Source organism: Syzygium oleosum, unplaced genomic scaffold (assembly GCF_021117445.2).
Source record: "Syzygium oleosum isolate NSW1041296 unplaced genomic scaffold, Sole_v2.1 Sole_v2.13, whole genome shotgun sequence".
Taxonomy (NCBI): Eukaryota; Viridiplantae; Streptophyta; class Magnoliopsida; order Myrtales; family Myrtaceae; genus Syzygium; species Syzygium oleosum.
In genome coordinates, this window is record NW_026607497.1 from 9,147,896 (window position 1) to 9,167,270 (window position 19,375).

The 19,375-nt window shown below is 39.0% G+C and overlaps 2 protein-coding genes across 5 annotated transcripts; both read right to left on the reverse strand.

The window, feature by feature from the left end:
* Positions 1–907: 907 nt before the first annotated feature.
* On the reverse strand, positions 908–2,661 carry LOC115693916 (uncharacterized). Its single transcript, XM_030620982.2, has 2 exons — positions 2,154–2,661; positions 908–1,975 (listed from the first exon to the last, which is right to left on the reverse strand). Exons 1-2 carry the CDS (start codon positions 2,568–2,570, stop codon positions 1,358–1,360), a joined length of 1,035 nt encoding a protein of 344 aa, XP_030476842.1. The 5' UTR covers positions 2,571–2,661; the 3' UTR covers positions 908–1,357.
* A 9,312-nt stretch (positions 2,662–11,973) lies between these two features.
* LOC115693913 (potassium channel AKT2/3) lies at positions 11,974–17,824 on the reverse strand. 4 transcript variants are annotated; one of them, XM_030620978.2, is made up of 11 exons: positions 17,251–17,821; positions 16,941–17,159; positions 15,621–15,779; positions 15,480–15,537; positions 14,862–15,179; positions 14,453–14,692; positions 13,926–14,243; positions 13,668–13,844; positions 13,279–13,354; positions 12,591–13,160; positions 11,974–12,423 (listed from the first exon to the last, which is right to left on the reverse strand). In XM_030620978.2, the coding sequence occupies exons 1-11, from the start codon at positions 17,487–17,489 to the stop codon at positions 12,299–12,301; spliced, it is 2,499 nt and encodes an 832-aa protein (XP_030476838.1). In that variant the 5' UTR covers positions 17,490–17,821; the 3' UTR covers positions 11,974–12,298. The 4 variants fall into 4 exon arrangements, with proteins under 4 accessions (XP_030476838.1, XP_030476839.1, XP_056173294.1 ...); XM_030620979.2 differs by having other exon boundaries at positions 16,941–17,175; positions 17,251–17,382; XM_056317319.1 differs by lacking the exon at positions 14,862–15,179.
* Positions 17,825–19,375: the final 1,551 nt, after the last annotated feature.

Sequence of the window (19,375 nt, forward strand, 5' to 3'; positions counted from 1 at the left end):
TCTTTACTGGGAATAGCCACCTTGCTTCTCTTCAAAGCCAAGAACTTGCAGAGATTTTTCCACACTGAATATTTTTTTCCCTTTCTGGATGAAGAGAGCAGAAGTTTGTGTAGTAGCTTCAAGTACTGTGGATTCTAGTTGCAGAACTATAAAGTGAGGGAAGAAGGGAAAAAGAAATTACTTTTGTAGAGCTTTTAAGGTGATTCATTTCAACTCTTGTGGGTTCAAGGACCTCGTTAACTTGGAATTGATGATTGCGATTATTGCCGAAGAATCAAGAGATTTACTCGAAAAACATAGAGAATAATACATAAAATTGCACGAGAACTTGTGTTCTTGAACGAGCCCAATGTGGTTCTTAGATCTTTAAAATGTGATTGAATTGGTCTATTAAACTTATGGATCTTGTTAACAAGTGCCAAAAATGCACTTATTATGTATAAGTCAACAAAGACGATACCTTTCGATAAAAAAAAACGAAGATAACACATTGCAAATTGCGTAGTTTCTTTTATTAGCTACTTAGCAAATGCTTTATGGGCACTCGTCAACCACATCCTAAACTTAGAAAGTCTGTCAATACTTGGAAAGCATCCTATACTAGTTCAGCTGAAAGAGCATCGAAATCAGGAAGTCAAAGGAAACCTATTATCAACCAAAAAGAGAAGCAAATTAAAGGAGGAAAAAAGAGAGAGATACTATTAGATAATAATTTTTTTTTCGTGATTTTCACTTATGTATACTTGAATTATGTTCCTAGAGATTAGAAATCCTAGTCACGCATTCATGAAAATTGTGTCGCGAGTACACTTCTATTTGTGATGGTAGAGATTTTTGCTTTCTACTTAAATGTTGTTGATCATACGTAAATAAATCAGTTATAATTATTGAATATTTTCTCTACGGGTGTCACACCAGGCAATCATAATCTGCATTTGATCAACTTAAACAACACTTGAATGCAACAAAAAGAATTCAAAGCAACCAAATTTGATTCACCTGAATCTTTTTACTAGGCAAATGTGAGACTACTAGAGCTGTCTTTACATCTTCATAAATAGTACTACTAATAAAAAAAAATGCCTCCAGAAAAGGGAAACAATTGGAACCAAACCAATTTGACAACTTTCATCCTACCCTCTTCTCTCTCTCTCTCTCTCTCTCTCTCTCTCTCTCTCTCACTCTCTTTTGTTTTTTTTTTTTTTGGTGTGTGGGTGGGGAATCTAATGATCTTACCCTCTTGCACCTTTTCCTCTATATCAATCAATTGATTGCCTCACATGTTTGAAATTTTGACAGCAAACACACACACACACACACACACACTCTCTCTCTCTCTCTCTCTCTCTCTATATCTCTATCTACGGCTACACAAGTCCAAAAGATTCTTTCTTGCCTCAACTATTTCATCAAACAAATCATCAAGTTGTACCATCACACTCTCAACCCCACTTCTCAAACACCCAATCAATCCCTTCAAGTTCTCAACCTTGTCTTGCACATGCTGCTGCCCCAGTTGATGGTGCTCAGCCCCTTCTTCTCCCCTCTCCAACACTCCCCTGAGCTCCTCCATGCCGTGCCTCGCTCTCCTGAACTCGTAGAGAAGAATCGGCGGCGGCGGCGACCGCCGGCTCATCCGGTCGATCTCCCCGGCCATCCTCTGTTGGATCCTCAACGAGGAGATCATGAAATTTGACCCGAACACGGCGTGCCCCTCGTACCCGCCCTGGTGGAAGATCGAGTCTGGCCAAGTGTAGACGAGGCCTGAGAGGAGGACCATCAGGAGCAACGAGCTCACATTCCTCATCGCGTAGAGAGCACCCCTGAAGCCACTGAAACCATTGAAGTTGGACTCCAATGAAACGTTCTCGTTGAAGCATAGAGAGAGTGGTTGAACTCTTGCTTCCATTAAGTGCTTGTTCTCTTCCTCCAACACCAACGCTTCTCTTCTGCATTCATCTATTGCCCGAAGCGCCTTTTTAATATTCAAACGACATAAAAAAGAAACGAAATTAATAGGGTTGTCTTGGTGTGGTACAATCAAGTTATAATCAGGAAACATCTGAGTTTCAAAGAACACCTTGCGAATAATGAAAAAGAGAAAGAGGGCAGATTTCCTTCAACATGCTGATGAATATATAGAGTGAAGTTACCTGGCGACGATCCAAGTGATGATCATGTAAACCGAGGATTGACGAAACGACATTCGAAGCGGTCGTGTAATACCTCTCCATCCGGGAGAGGCCGAACTTGATGACGTTGCAAGCTTCCCAGATCCTGGCGCTCTCGTCCATGTACTCGTCAAGCCACTTCTCGCCGACGGGGAGGCGGAGCTCGTGGACGAGGGAGGTCAGCCGAGAGTGGACCGACTGGAGCGAGTGGAGGACTTGCTGCAGATGCTGAATCGACATGAAGTTGTTGCTGTAGGTCGATGAAGATGACGACGACGATGACGACGATGGGAAGGAAGCATTCAAGTCGTCGAGTGCTTGTGTGAGGAAGTTGTAGAAGCCACTCACCGATGAAGTGGTGGTGCTCTTGCATGATGATGATAGTGAGTGGGGATTCATTCTTGAGGGTACTCAGAGAGGGAGAGAAAGAGAATTAGAGCTATGGTGAAAAGATATTAAAAAAAGGTGATGGAGATGGACAGGCGTATTTATAAGGAAAATCATATGTACGGATATAGACATCAAGATTACAATGTCTATATGCATGTGAATCAACATGTATCGTCGAACTAACAAGATTACGCGTAAATAAATAGTAAGTTAAAATTACAATATGAAGTTATCTAGTATGACCTGAATGGGTGTTCAAATATTCGAGTTATTTCAGTGCTTGCGATGATAGATATCTGTTGAAATCACGCGATATAATTTAATATATTAATTTTAGTACATATCTAGTGGGCTATTTGTGATTGGGAGGAGAGAGAGATAGAGAGAATTTATAAAGTGGGTTAGTCTTGAAAGAAAAGAGAATTTATTCACATGTTTCTATGTTGAAAGGGGGGTTAAATTGTTGGGTGCAATAATGGGTGTTTCCCAAGAAGTGGAGGGAATGATAATTTGGGAATCTCTGGAGACCATTTCTTTAGTGAGTCCTTGAATTGGTACAAGAGTAAAATGATTCCACTTTATGATTCTTGGGTTGAGGCTCTCGTGGGCATTTCGAATAGAGATATGTGGTTTTGATGCATTGACAAGTGTACCCAATTTCATCTAGCAAATGATGTGTCTGGTGAGTAAAATTAATTTCATAGCATCATGCTCTCTAAGTAATCAATCTAAACATGTCATTTCTTATATACCCAACATCACTTAAAATTTTTTTTTTAATAAAAATCTAGTACCCTTCATTTGTCTTTGAAAGATGATAATGAATCTTAACTTGTCAAATTCCTTAATTTGGTGACAAATTATATGTTTATCACCAAATTGGTGATAAGGTTTTTGTAGAATAAACAAGTGTTTATCAACACAATGAAACTTCTTTTGGGGTTGATTATATCTCAATTTAGAAGTCATCTAAGAAGGGATTGGTAACAATCTTGCAGAAGATAATTGGTCGGTTGGCAACATCGAATATACCATATATCCGGTCGAATTTATAGGTTGCCATTGTGCATAAGTTTTTAAGTTTTCATTTATCGGTTGATTTCATCTTATCCGACATGCTTTGAAAAAGGCATAATCTAACCAGAAGTGATAAGATCTAATCGAATTCCGCAACTAAGTTTGAGGATTTCTAGTTAAATTTTTCTCTTTGTTTTCTTGCGTAACATTTACATGAACACGCTTGACAAGGGAAACTACAATTCTAGCTAATTGTTGTAAGTTGAGCCACACTTCTTTTGATTTCACATTCCAAAAACTACACGTCGTATCAAAAGAAATTGTTGCTAATTATTTTGTGTTAAAATAGGGAAAATTACCATCGATTCAGAACTTAGGAGAAATTCTAAATAATGGCATGAAGTGCCATCATTTTCTCAAATAAGGGTTTTGAAGTGGATTTTATTTTAAATAAGAGCCTAAAGTGGCTATGTCAGTTTCAAAGAAAGACTTGACTATCTGGATGGTTAAGGGCATTTTCGTCATTTACCATTTTTTGAATTTTTTTTTTCCGTTTTTCTTTTTCTTTTTTTCCTTTTTTCTTTCTTTTTTTCATTTTTCTGGTTTTTTCTTTCTTCTACCCATCGATTCAGAACTTAGGAGAAATTCTAAATAATGGCATGCAAGTCTTGCCATCATTTTTCTAAATAAAGGTTTTGAAGTGGATTTTATTTTAAATAAGAAACTAAATGGCTATGTCAGTTTCAAAGAAAGACTTGACTATCTGGATGGTTAAGGGCATTTGGGTCATTTACCATTTTTTGAATTTTTTTCCGTTTTCTTTTTCTTTTTTTTTTTTTTTTTCTTTTCCTTTTTTCATTTTTTTTTTTTTCTTTTTTCTTTCTTCCGATCACTAGCCACCGAAGCGATGCCCGGGAGGGCCGGGTAAGGCCTCCCTTGAAAGCCACAGGTGAGGGCTTGGGCGAGGTGACTCTCGCCGGAAAGAAAAAAAAAAGAAAGGAGAAAAAGAAAAAATAATTTAAAATTAAAATTGTCTTTGGATAGAAAAATGCCCCTGACCGGTCGGAATATTTAGCCAATCGACGACCGACGATGTCAGACCTTTATTTGAAACTATCATGGCCACTTCAAGCCCTTATTTTTAACTGAAATGGTAACTTTAGACCCTTATTTAACACAAAGTCCACTGTAGGCCCTTATTTGAAAAAAAAATGGTTAATACCACGAAAAACTCCAAACTGGTACACTTATGAAAAATTTACCCCAAACTAATTTTTTGACCACGTAAAATCCCAAACTGTTACATTTGTGACAAATGTAACCTTTGTTAAATTGAATTAATACCACGAAAAATCACAAACTGGTACACCTGTGGCAAACGGAGGGTAAAACCCCAAACTGGTACACCCATCAACTGTCATATGTCGTTCAACTCAGAAATTTCACTGTAAAATTTAAAGGAAACTAATTGATGATAAAATTGTCACAGGTGTACTAGTTTGGGGTTTTTAATGGTCAAAAAATAAGTTTGGGGTAAATTGTCATATGTGTATCAATTTGAGGTTTTTCGTGATATTAGCTCTTGAGAAAATGAAGACACTTCATGCCCTTATTTGAAATTTTCCCCTGAACCTATTGTATATATATATCAACTTAGTTCTAAACTTTTTATATCCTAAAATTTTGCATGAAATCCTAATATAACCCTCCCAACCAATTTTCATCGGGAAATCCTGACAAGCAATATGCCATGTAGGACAACCGGTGATGTCTAAATCACCATGTCAGCGATTTTCAATGAAAATTGATTGTAAAAATCATATTGAAATTTCACGCAAAAATTTAGGAAAAAAATAGCAAAATTAATATCCACACAATAGATTAATGATTAATTATGATTGATCGTGGAATTTTTCCATCAGAATATATGACACTGTTTGTGCCAACATCCTAGTAACTCGTAAACCGCATATGCTTGGAAGTTGGAGAAAGGCCAAATGATCACCCTAGTATCCTTTCATGATGAGAAAGAGAGAGATATCATCAAATTCCCATGTACGACTGATGGGACTCTGTGCATCGAAGATTGATTGATTTCTACAATGTGAAGAATCATCTTCTTTTTGTACCCAACATCTCAATCGAGGCATCTTTTAACTAGTTAAAGTTAAATCGGAAGAAAAATTTTCTTTAAGAGCATACGTGGGCTTCCGCGACAATTACAGGTACCTAGACATTGGATACGTCTGGCACACAAAAGTAAAATTTTTGAGCCCACCATCCAAAAATTGGAATCAGTACCATCGATTATCTTCATTAATTATGTGATTAGGGAAAGGGGGTTTGACTCCATGATGATTAAGCCTAATCAAACTTCGAAGAGAGATCTTGGATTTGATTCGTATCTCTTCTTTCTCGTACTTAACTCAAAAAAAAAAAATTAAAAAAATTCATTCGGATTTATAAAAATAGAATATTAATGGGCAATGATTTTTCCTTAAATGTCATAGGAGAAGTATGTTTTGTTCATTAGGTGCCCTTTGTTTTATTCTTAAGACTAAGATTACAAACGCAATGTATGAGATTAAGAGTTCATCAAGGCTTTGTACTTATTTACCATTATTTGGTTAATGCCTGTGTGGCCCGGAAAGGAAAAAAAATTAACATATGAATTCTATTCTATGCTATAAATAAAAAGGGTGTTCATGGTTTGATGTGGTTATGTTTGAAAGTACTTCTTTTTTTCCGCCCATCGATTTGGACAAATCTCGAGTCAAATCTAGCAAAACCAACAGAATTACAACTCGAACCAGAAAACTATGGTTGAGTTTCAAATCGTTACCGTGAGACCGACGTACAAGTAAGAAGTTCAACACATAACTTAAACTACCTAACTTCAACTATCAATATTGATGGTGCATTTGTTTTACGGAAAACTCAAGATTTGAAAAATATTTTCCGTAAAATGATTGTATGTATCATTTATTAAAATAAATGAACGAAAAATATTTTCATCGTTCACGAAAGTAGTTAGGCATAAATTGTTGTCGATAGTGAAAATATTTTTTGATGACAAATCTTTTTAAGCGATATAACCAATCATTTTTCGAAAACTGTTTTCCAAATCTTGAGTTTTATGTCAAACAAACGCATCCTGTATGGTTCGATTTTATCGATTTCCAAAGTTATAAACCAACACCAAACCAATAAAACAATAATAAACATATCCCAAACCAAAACCATATCAATCAACAGACAAACCAAATTTCACCAGTTTGGTTCAGCTGGATTCAATAGTTTTCGAATTTTTATTAACACATTAGTCATTACCTCTGAAGCATATAAAAGAAATCCCTAAACCAAAAGGAAATTTAGAAAATGGGGACGAAGTTCGTAGGAAATCTTTGAACTCGCCAACAAGGTCATCTCGTCCTTTCAGTTCATGAAATTTGTTCCGTCAAAACGAAATGCTTTGAATGTTTGTGAAAAGTCGCATTCCCATATGACCATTTGTATTTAAATACATTAGGATTCCGATTCACGAATAAAAACACTTGATCGGAATACGAATTCATAGATATCGATTGCCCAAAACCTATTCTTGATGAATGAGTCTTCAATGAGATTTCAGTGTTTGGACGGCTGAAAAGTTACCCAACTTGTTGAAATGAAGTCCCTAGGAGGACAACTTTTCCATAAAGGAAAAAAGATCTGTGAAGAGGGGACCCCATTGTTCATGACGCAAAGGGAGACTTTGTTGGGATACAACATTATTACAGCTTGGAGACTTTCCAATTGAAACTACTTGCGCCATAGGCAAGGCGTTTGAATCCACAAAGAAGGGTCCTCAGAGCAGATATGAACCGTACCCACCAAGATATCCCACTGAGTCCATCCAACTTTTTTTTTTTTTTTTTATATAAAGTAATATGCTGTTAGGAGCCATAGCGGAAGTTCGATACCGTCGGAGGAGGAATTCATCATGAGGAAGCTTAAGTCTGAGCTCGTCAATATATTCAATTGGAGTTATTTCTCTCGAAAGTTTAAGTCAATGAGTTATGAACCGACTTGGATATTGTAACTGATCCATATTATACGACATCTTCGATGTAGGTCTTTTTACCCCTAGCAACCTACGTGTATATTGACAAATAAGTTATGGATCAATTGTGATATATTAAATGCTTCATATTACATTACAGCCCATGTGAGAATTTTTTCGCTTAACACCCTCACACGTGCACCTTAGCTGAGAAAAACAAATCAAACCGAAACGTTGAACAAAGGGTAACAAGAGCTTATTGAAGGAAATACCAACCAAGAAAGGAGTTGTCAAAGCGAAACATAGAGGCCCAAGGCACACTAACTTAAAAGGGGTTAGACCTGTTAGACCACGAAACTTGGCTTATGTTTGATTTAACCATATCACTTTTCCGCGTCCATCCGGCCTTAATTCCTAGGAAAAGATGGAAAGTGTGCACCTTTATAAGAAGTTTGAAGTGGGGCTTGTTTGGGGGTAACATAAAGTATGCCTACCTCGGAAGTAAATTTCGTTTAATTTGGATAGATTATCGAGTGTTCAGGTTGACTTTCATCTTTTTATTCAATCCAAAACACCATGCAACTCATATATATATTAATACGTAGGTTCGTTAACAATGTGCTCGGTAACCTTTTACATATAAATAATATTTTAATCTTTTTATGAGAAAATAACTCTTTTTTTTGGGGGTTAAGTCCAAATAAGCAAGCCCTCATTCTACAACGCAAAATGCATTTCTTTTTATCTATATTTATATTTGTTTCTTTTTCCAATAGAATCTATTTTGATATCCAAAGAAGAAAAAGAGTGTGCCAACCGTGGGAGAACCCCCACTAGGTCACACTCAATCGGATCAATCTATCGAGTATATTGAGTGAGAGAATAGGGCAAATTCCATATTGCATATTCTCAAGGAGGGAGGAGGGCCATGGGTGCAATCATTTCATAGCATCCAATCCTAGACGCTATTCATTCCTCTTTGGTGAATCCTACACAAAGGCAATGTGGGCTTTGTGCAGTACCTCTTGTCCTTTGGCACCATCAATCAACTCACTCACATGTCCTTTGCCTTCCAACATATGATGTAACCCACATGATGTAGACTTATAAATATATTTTCTTTTCATTCCTTTTCATTATTCAAATTGTACTACTTACGAACCAACAAATTTTATAAATTTCGTACAATACTGCCTTAAAGTTATAAATTTTCAAACTATCACTTGAGTACTATAATTTTTAAAGAATGTTCACCTTGATTTCCTAAGAAGAAAATCCAACTTAGCATTAATTTAGTGTAAAAAACCACCCTAGGTGGCTTGTTGGAGGAATTATGAATTCGCTTTAGCACGTTCTTCGTCCTGATAAGGCTCCATTTTTTTCGCGAATATAAAAGATATGAAAAATATATTTCTAAAAATGATCGTTTGTACCGCTTACAAAATGAACAAACGAATAAAATTTTTATCATCTGCGAAAATATTTAGACATAAATTATTCTCGATAATGAACACATTTTTCATCGACTAATTATTTCGAGCGATACAAATAATGGTTTTTAAGAAAACAATTTCAAATAATTCATATTTTGCCAAACAAACGGATCATTAGGGGATTTAAGCATTTATATCACTGAAAATTTCATGATAAAAGGAAAGATTTCCATGGAAATTATTTTAAGGAAAATGTGTAGTTTTCATTTGTTTGGCAATTTAAGGAAAGTAATTTCCTTTTTACCAGAAGGGGAAGTTGTTTTCCTCCACTGCAAATTTCTTGTTTTCAGTCCATGACAAACTTTTCCGTAGATCAGTTAGTTTTCTGTCATCGAAACATTGGAAAAGTCGGAAGACAATTTTTCCGAAAACAATTTTCCTCTAAACAAAAGGACCCTAAATTAGGTATCAATTGGAAACCCGAGCTTCCATCTTCATGCCCATCACCTCAACGCCAACTCACCAACTTTCAACATAAATAAAATTCCCATTCCTTGAGACCTCCCCGCGCCAGATCAACACACCCACTTCCTCAGATCCCGACTCAACAGTTCAAGGCCAACCACCATCCTGGAACACCAAATTTTCATCGCTTCCATTGCAAACTTTGCAGACCTATCCACATTTTCAAACCATTGATCGATCGGTCTAAGAGGAACTGGAGATCACAGCATTATATGGTACTGAAGATTAACGCAGACGGATCCAACCCCGCCATCCTCATCAACAACTCCGGTGTTAGCCATTTCGCCTTCAATGGCTGTAGATTGAGAGAGATCGAGAGAGATCGAGAGAGTGAATACAATCACCCCTTACCCTCCATCAATTCTCCTTCTGTTGCTCGGCGTTTTGGGTTAGTGTGCAACGTCGTTTTGTCATGTTTTTCGTTCGCCTTGCCGAGTTGGACTAAAGTATCTTTTGAAAAAACAAGTCATGTGGGATAAGTTGATTGTCATACTTATGCCACGTAAGAAATATGTCGCCGGAGTCGGTTACGAGGATGTCTCGAGGTCGATGCCGCTATGGAGCTCGAGGTCCCGATCTGGTTCAACTCTTCGCGAATGGTTAGATGGACGAGATTAGGGAGGTGCTGGAGCGGAGCAACCTAGCTTGGAAGCTCGCGCACTCGGTCAATGCGAGCATGACTAGACATTGCTTCACCTGGCCATCTTGCAGGGCCGATCCGACATCATCTAATGCCTTTTTAATTTGAGTCGAACGTGGAGGCTTCGAGCCGATTGTTGTTCTTAGATGTCGAAGACGATCCGCAGAAAAGAAGAAGGTGAAAGGTAAAGGGAAGAAAAGAAAGGAAAAGAAAGTCAGAAAATTTAAAAGATTAAGCAAAATGGTGTGATTTCTAGTGAAGTTGTCCACATCAGATTGCTGGCGTGCCGCGCAAGATGGCCGACGGTAAGTAGACCATTACATTAGCAATTTCAAGCGAATCTTTGCCGGAAGGATTAAATTGGAATTTTCTTTAGGGTTACATTTGAATAATTGAAAGGGTGCGTTTGTTTTCCTGAAAACTTTATGATAAAGGAAAATATATTTCATGAATATCATTTTAAAGAAAAATTATTTTTTTTCATTTGTTTGGCGATTTAGGGAAAATGATTTCCTTCTTACTAGAAGGAGAAGTCGTTTTTTCCCGATCTAAGTTTGTTATTTTTAGTCCATAGAAAAAGTTTTTCGCACATTGATTAGTTTTCCGTCATCTAAATACTTGAAAGCCGGAAAATAATTTTTCCAAATGTCAATGTGATATGGAAATGAAAACTTCGTTTTTCCTAAGGCTTTGCATGTAAAATGGATGACTCGTGTTAACGAACACTTTGATGGAACCATTAAAAAGTGTCAATCATGGAGTATATATAGGAGAGGTAGGTTTTTAAGATTTGTGGCTTTTATTGATCTTGTCATCTCATGCTTTTACTATGAAAAATATATCATGATTCTAAATATATGCGCGATTTCAAGTTCTTTTTATCGTTGTACAAGTGGGAAAAGACGGTTTCCTATGGACGTTGATAGAATGTTCATTTGAGTGTAGTCATTTTTTAGAGTCAATTTGTTTGATAAAAACCAATTCTGAAAAACTGTTATTTGGACTTTCCATCGATTGGACACGATGGAAAACTAGTTGAACGATGGAAAACTAGTTGAGCGATGGAAAGTTTCTTCCATGGCTGAAAACAACGAGTTTAGATTGAGAAAAATTACTTCTCCTTCTGATAAAGGAAACAGTTTTTCTTGTTCTTATTGCCTGTCCAAGTGAGAAGAATAGGTCATTCTATATTTTATTTCCTATGTTTCATCATCTTTTTTTTGTCCTGATAAATCTCATGTTTTTTTCATAAATTTTTCCAGCCATTTCTTGAATTTGCTTCATTAATGCCCACATTCTTTTACATTCCCAAAAAACACCATCATGCTTAATATTTTACAATTATGACTATAATGCCTTGTTTAATTTCTTTGTAGTTCTTGTTATTCTAATGGATTGCAAAATAATAACGAATATGTTGATTCCAGTTTGTTAGTAATTCCATATCTTTTTAATGACACAGGCTAAAACAAATTTTTTGAACCGGTTTTCAATGCAAACAAACACAAAATGATTTACTTTCTCGGAATTGAATTTCTCGAAAATATTTTTTAGCGACAAGAAGTTTTTAGTACAACAAACAGACCCTTAATTACAAAGCATACTGTAAATTTGATATAAGCAAATTTTTTATAGGTGAACCGTCGTGAAAATCTTTTATCCTTCTTTGTGTAAAGTTAGGCCGTTGCCAACTCTTCCGATTTTTCGTTGCATGCATAATTATTCTGTTTTTCGTAATTCATTGCAAAAAATGAATTTATTGTAATTAATCTTGAATGCATGAAATCAAATGTTGGAGACATGTTCATAGTTCATGAAACAAGCCTGTTCTGCTATAAAGGAAACAGCAATGTTTCCCTGGCTAACGTGTGAGGTTCAGTATACATTTTCCACAACATCTCTCTCCTCTCTCTCTTCGAATTTATGCATAACATTCTTGGAAGTTCAAGAATCAGATCCCTCAACACGACATGATGAAGCAGAAGAAAAAACCTCTTCCGGGAGCGGATCGATGGGAATTTCTTGATGATACTTGAACATCCTGGTAACACAAAGAGCAAAACTGAAGCATGTAATGACATTAATAAGTCGGATCTTTGACCACGAATAGCTTGTCGTTGTCTCGAATCACTTCGATGCAATCGATCTCTGCACCTTCTTCATCCACTATAATGGTGTTTGTCGCATCGAAACCGAACTTCTTACCTGCGAAAACAGAGTTGTAGATGATACTCTTAGCAGATTAATGGAGACTGAGACTTTTTCTCATCATTCCTGATTTACAATTGACCAGCAGACTAGACATTTTCTCGAACAAACCGAGAAGACGGTACACATTCAGAAAGGAGTGACAGAAAAGAATGAAATTGCACCTGCAATGCTCTTGAGATCCTCAATGGAACCTGGCAATCTTATGAGCCTCCCTGCCTTGGTGCAACGATTCTCTCTTCTTGCCACTGGATGGCCTCTGTAAATGCTCACCCTCGCACAAATTGCCCCGTCCGATATCTCCCGAGTTGGTCCTCGCTGTACATCGTGCATTCTCATTGGCATTTCCTGCAATGTGGCACTGTCGGGCACAGCAATACGGTGCCCCGTCTCTCTCCTTCTCAGCATTTCGCTCAATGCTTCCGGGGGAAAATTGGGCATGTTTGAGTTGTGGACATTTGCACCGTTCATCATGAGTAGATTCACCATGTCCTTATGGTTCTCGGCCATGGCGATCTGGAGAGCCGAGAAGCCTTGGTGATTCTTGGAGTCAATGTTCAATCCATGGTTCAAGAGCTCCTTCATCACCTCGAGGTCATTCCTTTTTGCCGCAGTGCATAGGAGGTCGCCGGCTGTACAAGGGTCAGAAGAGGCGGCACAGTTGTACAGGACTCGGAAGATCGAGTGTTGCTTCGACAATATCGCGTGCCACAGCGCATTGTTGCCATTCCGGTCTGACCATGTGATCTTTTCATGAATTGTGTATGTGATAAAATTTTCAGGACGTTAAAGGATGTAAGAAGCACATATATCTATGATAGTCGGCAAGGTTGCGAGGTGATAACGCGTTACCTCGTAAATGTATGTTGCATCCATTTTTTAGCAGTAGCCAGACACAGTCCTCATGGCCCTGCGATGCTGCAATGTGTTGATGTAGAATCATAAGAGCAAGAAATAACTTTCAGTACATGCACATTTCTAAAGAATCAAATGAGCAGTGAACTTGTAAATTGACATGTTTGTGCATTCCAAATAAAACCTTATCATGTATATTTAAAATTTCAAGTCGCCATATGCTATGTTTTACATAGAGAACAAAGCTTACTTCAATCCGATATTGTCTATGCCTAAGCGGCATTCTTGTTCAGAAATCACTGTTGTGCAATCATTATTCAATCCAAACCGAAGCATATGTTGTACAGACAAAAACAAGAATCGGTTGAAGATTAAGGAAGATGTACCAACGAGGTCTTCCCTTCTAAATTCCCGACGTCAGGGTCCAACTTCGCCTTGAGAAGCTTCTCGAGGATAGCAGCGTTACCAGTACTCGCGACGGTCAACAAGTTGAGGTCATCGTGCTCGTGTCCTGCCTCAGTGAGGAAGTCTTCGATGCATAGATCCTTAAGCTTCTTGTGATGCTGCATCGCACAGGGTTATAACATAAGCCTCGGATGATTTAACAAATGAAACGCGGATTCTGCCTTATGCTAGCGGCGAACCTGTAGAAAATTCTTGATTATGGTTATGTTGTCTTCGTGTTGGCTGTGCATCGCTTCTATGAGATCATTCCTTTTCAGCCTCAGGAGTTGGGAAAGGGACTTGGTCCGGTAAGTATAGTCCTGAGGCCGGCAACAGAGCGCACCGACTTCTCCAAATATGTCCCCAGACTGCAAAGCCCCGACGACCTCTTCTTTCTCTGTTTCACAGTCGATTATTTCGACCTCGCCAGACACAATGATATAAGCATCTTCGGGCGCTTCGTTCTGCATGACGACATCCTCTCTTGGCGGCAGATATTCGGCCATCATCTTGGCCACCTACCCCGATGACATTAGATTTTCAGGGCAATTGACATGAAGCAAAAGAAACGTATAGAAAGAATTCACCAATTTTGCATCCTGAGTTCATGAATCGCTAGAAGTAAAATTCGCGTATCTAGAACTCGACTTTTACATAGGCCATTGGCTCCACAGGCCTCATGTGATTGAATTTTGTGATTTTTAACTCGTGTAAACACGCAACGTACCAGGAGCAAGAGCGTTTCTCGTGAAACGCCCTTGAACAGATAGACTGTCTGCACGGTTGGCAAAAACAGATGCTGGCAAATGCTCTTGCAGATCGATTTCGGCAACTGCTCTATCAATTGATGCTGGTTCAAGCTCTCTGCCTTGAACCTCAAGCACATGTAAGCCAATATTTGCTCCCTCAGCCTTGGCGGCAACTGATTCCGGCACACGAAATTGTTCGCTGCCTCGATGCTGTTTCGCTGCATCACATGGCAAAACCAAATCATGCAAACATCAATTTCCTTGACATACCAAAATCGATTCTTTAACTTGCTCAAATCTGCATTCATATTAAGCAAACAGGACTCATCTAGACAACTAGATATATATGGTGTAATGCATATAATAATCAAATGCGGTCGTGCTTACGAATTCCATAGTGCGACGGGTTCCTTCAACGACGAGGTTGGTCATGTTGCCAATCAAGTAAGCGGTCAGGCCAAGGTTGAAGAGCATGTAGAAGATATTGAAGATCATCTCGACGGTGTTGACAGCGTGGAGGTCTCCGTAGCCAACCGTGGTCATGGTGGTGGCGGACCAGTAGAGGGCCGAGATGTAGCGGATCCAGAGGCCGGTCTCCCGGAAGTTCGGATTCATGGCGCCGAGCCATGTCTTGCCTTGGTGCGGGTATCTATCGGCCAGCAAGTAGTAGAGGCAGCCGGCACAGTGCACTAGAAACAGCGTCACCTAAGAGCACGCACACCAATACATTTAGTATCAATCGGACTCATGTGACTAGATCAAATCAATTCTCTTCAGATATCTTAACTGTGGACCGCATTTGAGGCAAATGAAAGCTACTAACCCAAAAATCGATCGAACACAAAGATGTAGGATCGAAATTCTCGGCTTTTAAAGAACATGGATCAAATTGCCAAGTATTTGCCGAACTTTAGAGACCACGGATGCCATTTTACCAGTATATAACTTTCGCACCACGTTACCTATAAATGCGTTCAAAATGGCCTTATTATACATCGGACGTACCGAAAGAAGCCGAGCGCAACGGACCCAGAAATAGTTGAACCTGATGTCCTTCTCAAGCCTGCAGAAAACACAGCAACAAAATTTACAATGAATTCTCCGAAGAGAGCTTTTCGTGGTAAATGAGGTTGAACGAGCAAGAACCTGGTGAAGAGCTGCTTGACGCGGCGGAGACGCCAGAACCGGAGGATGCTGAGGAGGGAGTAAGAGAGAGCCACCTTAGGCTTGCCGGCGAACAAGTAGCCCAACGCCTCGAATGGCAACGTTGAGGCCACATCCATCAAGAACCATGTTGACAGATACCTATGCACAAGTCATGGCTCACCCAAAATCAGGAATCACCACACCATATCTTCTGTTAAATTTCAGCAATTTGGTGTCGATACTCATTCATCGAACTTTGTTTTCTAATGAAATTTTTCTCGTAACGGAATGTTTAGCTTGATTATGTCGAATGGATTACATTACCCTAAGAAACAATAAGATCAAATGCTATCTTAATTTCTTGCACCACTCATTATTGTTGTCTATTCAACAGGTGGTAAAGTCATGCTGAATCAATATGTGGATTTTCGGCTTGGTACGTAGTGAATAACAATTTGATGTGTAAGTCAGGTTTTGGATCAAGATTGAGGGTGTCCTTTTCGAGGGTATAGTGGAGCTGGAGCCCCCACAACGGAGTAGGCCCGACCATTCCCGTCCGTACACCTGTTGGGTCGGCCATTTGGTCCAAAATCATTTCTCATTTGGCATTATTCTCTCATAACTTTTAAGGTTACTTTACTATTTTACAATTTTAGTCATTCCATCTAAAGCTATTCGAGATGACGTAGTGTCATATCGATCGAACCGCGTGAATTTTCAAATCAGAGATCGTGCTTCCGGCACGTCTCGAACAATGTCATCTTACGCGTAACGCTTTTGTAGTGTAATGAAACGGATTTGAATTATAGAGTTCAATTATTTGAAGAAAAATGTGGTGGGGGTGGGACCAACTAGGATGATTATATGGGGTTTTAAATTCTTGACCATATATGTATTTTTTTTTAAAAATAGATTTATACCGAACTTTGGCACTCCAAGCTATGTCAATCGTTGGAGTTCTAGATTCGTCCGTGTGTCCAATGTGCGTATAATATCTAATGGGTGACGGGTAAATCATTATGCAATAATGAGAGCCAACATATAAATTTTGATCATGAAGAAGCCCACCCAAATAGGTGGATCGCTAATTGATTATCAAGTGATTCGATGGTTCACACGAACCGGATAAGATGCTAATCAAATCCGAACCGGGTGGTTCTATGCTGATTCATAATGGGATGATAAACACGTGTCGCGTACGAATTAATCCACACAGGCACGTCGGTTCCTCGATCACTAAGTTAATCCTAACGAGATTAAGAAAGCTAATAATGATACTTAAACTTAATGTATTGATGGAAAATCTGCGTGGTAGGGTACCTGGTGGCGATCTTTCTGGAGTCGATAACGAGGAGCTGAGTCCTAGGGTCGATGTAGGCGACGAAGAAAGTCAAGACGATATCGACCGCGAAGAAGGCGTCCACCACGTTGTCCGCGATGTACAGCTCCCTCTTCGGCGACGAGTTGAGGAACGCGACCTCGAACGGAAACACCCACGCCGAGTACGCCACCAGCACCACCATGAACGTCTCCCAACACCTGCGTCATTCGAGAACTACACGCATCTGATCGAAATGTACGTTTCTCAGTAGGCCCTCATGTCCAGTCTTGGAAATGCGAATCGGAGTACCTGTATCTTGAGTCCATTGGAGAGACGACCCATCCTCGGGACTCGATCTGGTTCTGGTTATAAGTCGAAGCGCCGAGCGGTGGGAGGATGAGCTTGGAGAGGCTCCTCAAGTTGAGGGAGTTCGTTGAGCTTGAGTCACCCCCATCTTCATGGTGCCCATGTCTGCTTCTGTGCTGTTTCTTGCTCTGGTGGGAATCCTCCTTCGTCTGAACATTGCATGAATAGAACTTCAGCTCCATGTACGAAGTGTGCAAGAAGAACAAGAAGAATAGGAGGAGGAGGAGGAGGAGGTTGTTCCAGTTTAATGGTCTGACAGTGAGAAGAAGAGGGAAGGTGGGTGTGGTTTTGCAATGATATTTAATGTGTTGGAGGAGCAAAAAAAAATGAAAGAGGAGCAAGATTTTGCAGACATGATTGATGATTCTATTGTGTGTGGAAGAGAGAGAAGGTGGTGGTGGTGGTGGTGGTGGTCCTCTCTTTCAAACTTTTGTAGTGACCCTGCAAAAAAAAAAAAAATGGGGAGCTGCAGGAAGGTGGATGCAATGTGGAAGCACCTGCGAGTCTGAATGACTTGATGTGCTCTGTTGATAAGATTTGTAATTGGAATTTGGCCTTGCAATCAGCAATGCTTTGGCCTTGTGTACAACTCAGGACCATATCGCATCTCTCTCTCTCTCTCTCTGAGACACAAGAAGGAATCCTACACAACATTACAACAACGTTACATCAAGAGCCACCATGTTTGTACAGCTCTTTTGTATGGAGGAGAAAGAACACTAGTCAAAATGGAATTTTAGTGCCTCAGTTTTGCACAAGAAGCTGGCCTTTAGTGTTAGAAGGAATATAAGGGATTATCCGGTTGTGGATTTGAGTTCAATAAAAAATTTGAAGTCAATCGCCAAATTTCTGGAGACTTCAAAGAAAAGATGGGCTTTGTGATAATGGGTTGAACTTTTTTAGGTGTTTATATGAAAGTGACTACAACAAAATGGCATATGTTGAAAGGAAGAAACTTTGTGAGAACTCGCCTCAAAATGATATTTTTAATAAGTTCAAGTATTCATTATTTTGTCACATATTTGGCATGGGAAAATTGCAAGGTCAGTTCTAAAGCTTGTCCATTTCGTGCAATTAAGTCTTGAGACTTTGATTTCATGCAAATTTAGTCCGAAAGTTTGTAACTTTTTTGTCCAATCGAGTCTTTCCGTCGACAGAAAGAATGGCTCGAAGTGCATCGAAGTTGCGAGTTTTATAGCCTGGATAAACGAAATAAAATATTAGGACTTTAACTGTACGGAGTTAACAAGTTCTAGGACTTATCTTGTAATTATCCCTATTTGGCATTCATGTTGTCTGTTGAGTTACTAATGCAAGAAAGACACAATGCCATAAACCCAAAATTCAAGAATGAAACTCAAAATCGAAAACAAATCAAGACAAGAAAAGAAAATATGATTAGTGTAGAAACTGTATAGAATTTGCAAATTCTATACTAAACCATCTGAAATTGTATATACACACAAAATCTGAATTAGCGAGAAAATTCAAAAATCTGAGCTACTTCAATTATGTACAGAGGACCTCTTCAAAGAATCAAAGAAGGTTTTTTGTTGGTTTCTCTTAGAGCCAAACCAAGCACTTTTCTAGACCTGCCTTATGAGGAAACCTATCCTGATGGTCTTGTTCCAACCAGACACAGCATATCCTCCAAGGACAGATCCAGAGGGTCAGGAAGACCCCTAAACTTTTTGGGAATCATATTTACACCCCATGATTTTTCACAAGTTACTTTTTGCATCTCCTCACGCACATATCTGATCGGGTCGAACTTGTGATTCGAAATAGAATTCGGACCATTCACGAGAAAATCAGTATGTGACATTAAGATAGATCCATATTGCAAAAGGAATGAGGTCCAATTTCATGAATCATGCATTTTGCAATAGTATGGACCCCAAAGAACAACGATAACCTTTCGCGGAAACATTTGAGCAAAAGTGATGCACCTAAGGGGACCAGCGGCCCGTTATGCGGCCAGACGAATCGGCGGGTTTGAAGTCAACGATATCAGATTGAGCTCAAATTTGGTGGCTGACGAAACGGCGTGCGATCAATACTCACCGCC

Bases quoted from the DNA above. Each gene is read 5' to 3' on its own strand.
- LOC115693916 (XM_030620982.2), bottom strand. From the start codon at position 2,570: ATGAATCCCCACTCACTATCATCATCATGCAAGAGCACCACCACTTCA. The intron at 1,976-2,153 runs GTAACTTCACTC...AATATTAAAAAG, and splicing joins ATCACTTGGATCGTCGCCAG to GCGCTTCGGGCAATAGATGA.
- LOC115693913 (XM_030620978.2), bottom strand. From the start codon at position 17,489: ATGGAGCTGAAGTTCTATTCATGCAATGTTCAGACGAAGGAGGATTCC. The intron at 15,780-16,940 runs GTACCCTACCAC...ACTTGTGCATAG, and splicing joins TCCAGAAAGATCGCCACCAG to GTATCTGTCAACATGGTTCT. The intron at 15,538-15,620 runs GTTCTTGCTCGT...TGTTTTCTGCAG, and splicing joins GTCAAGCAGCTCTTCACCAG to GCTTGAGAAGGACATCAGGT.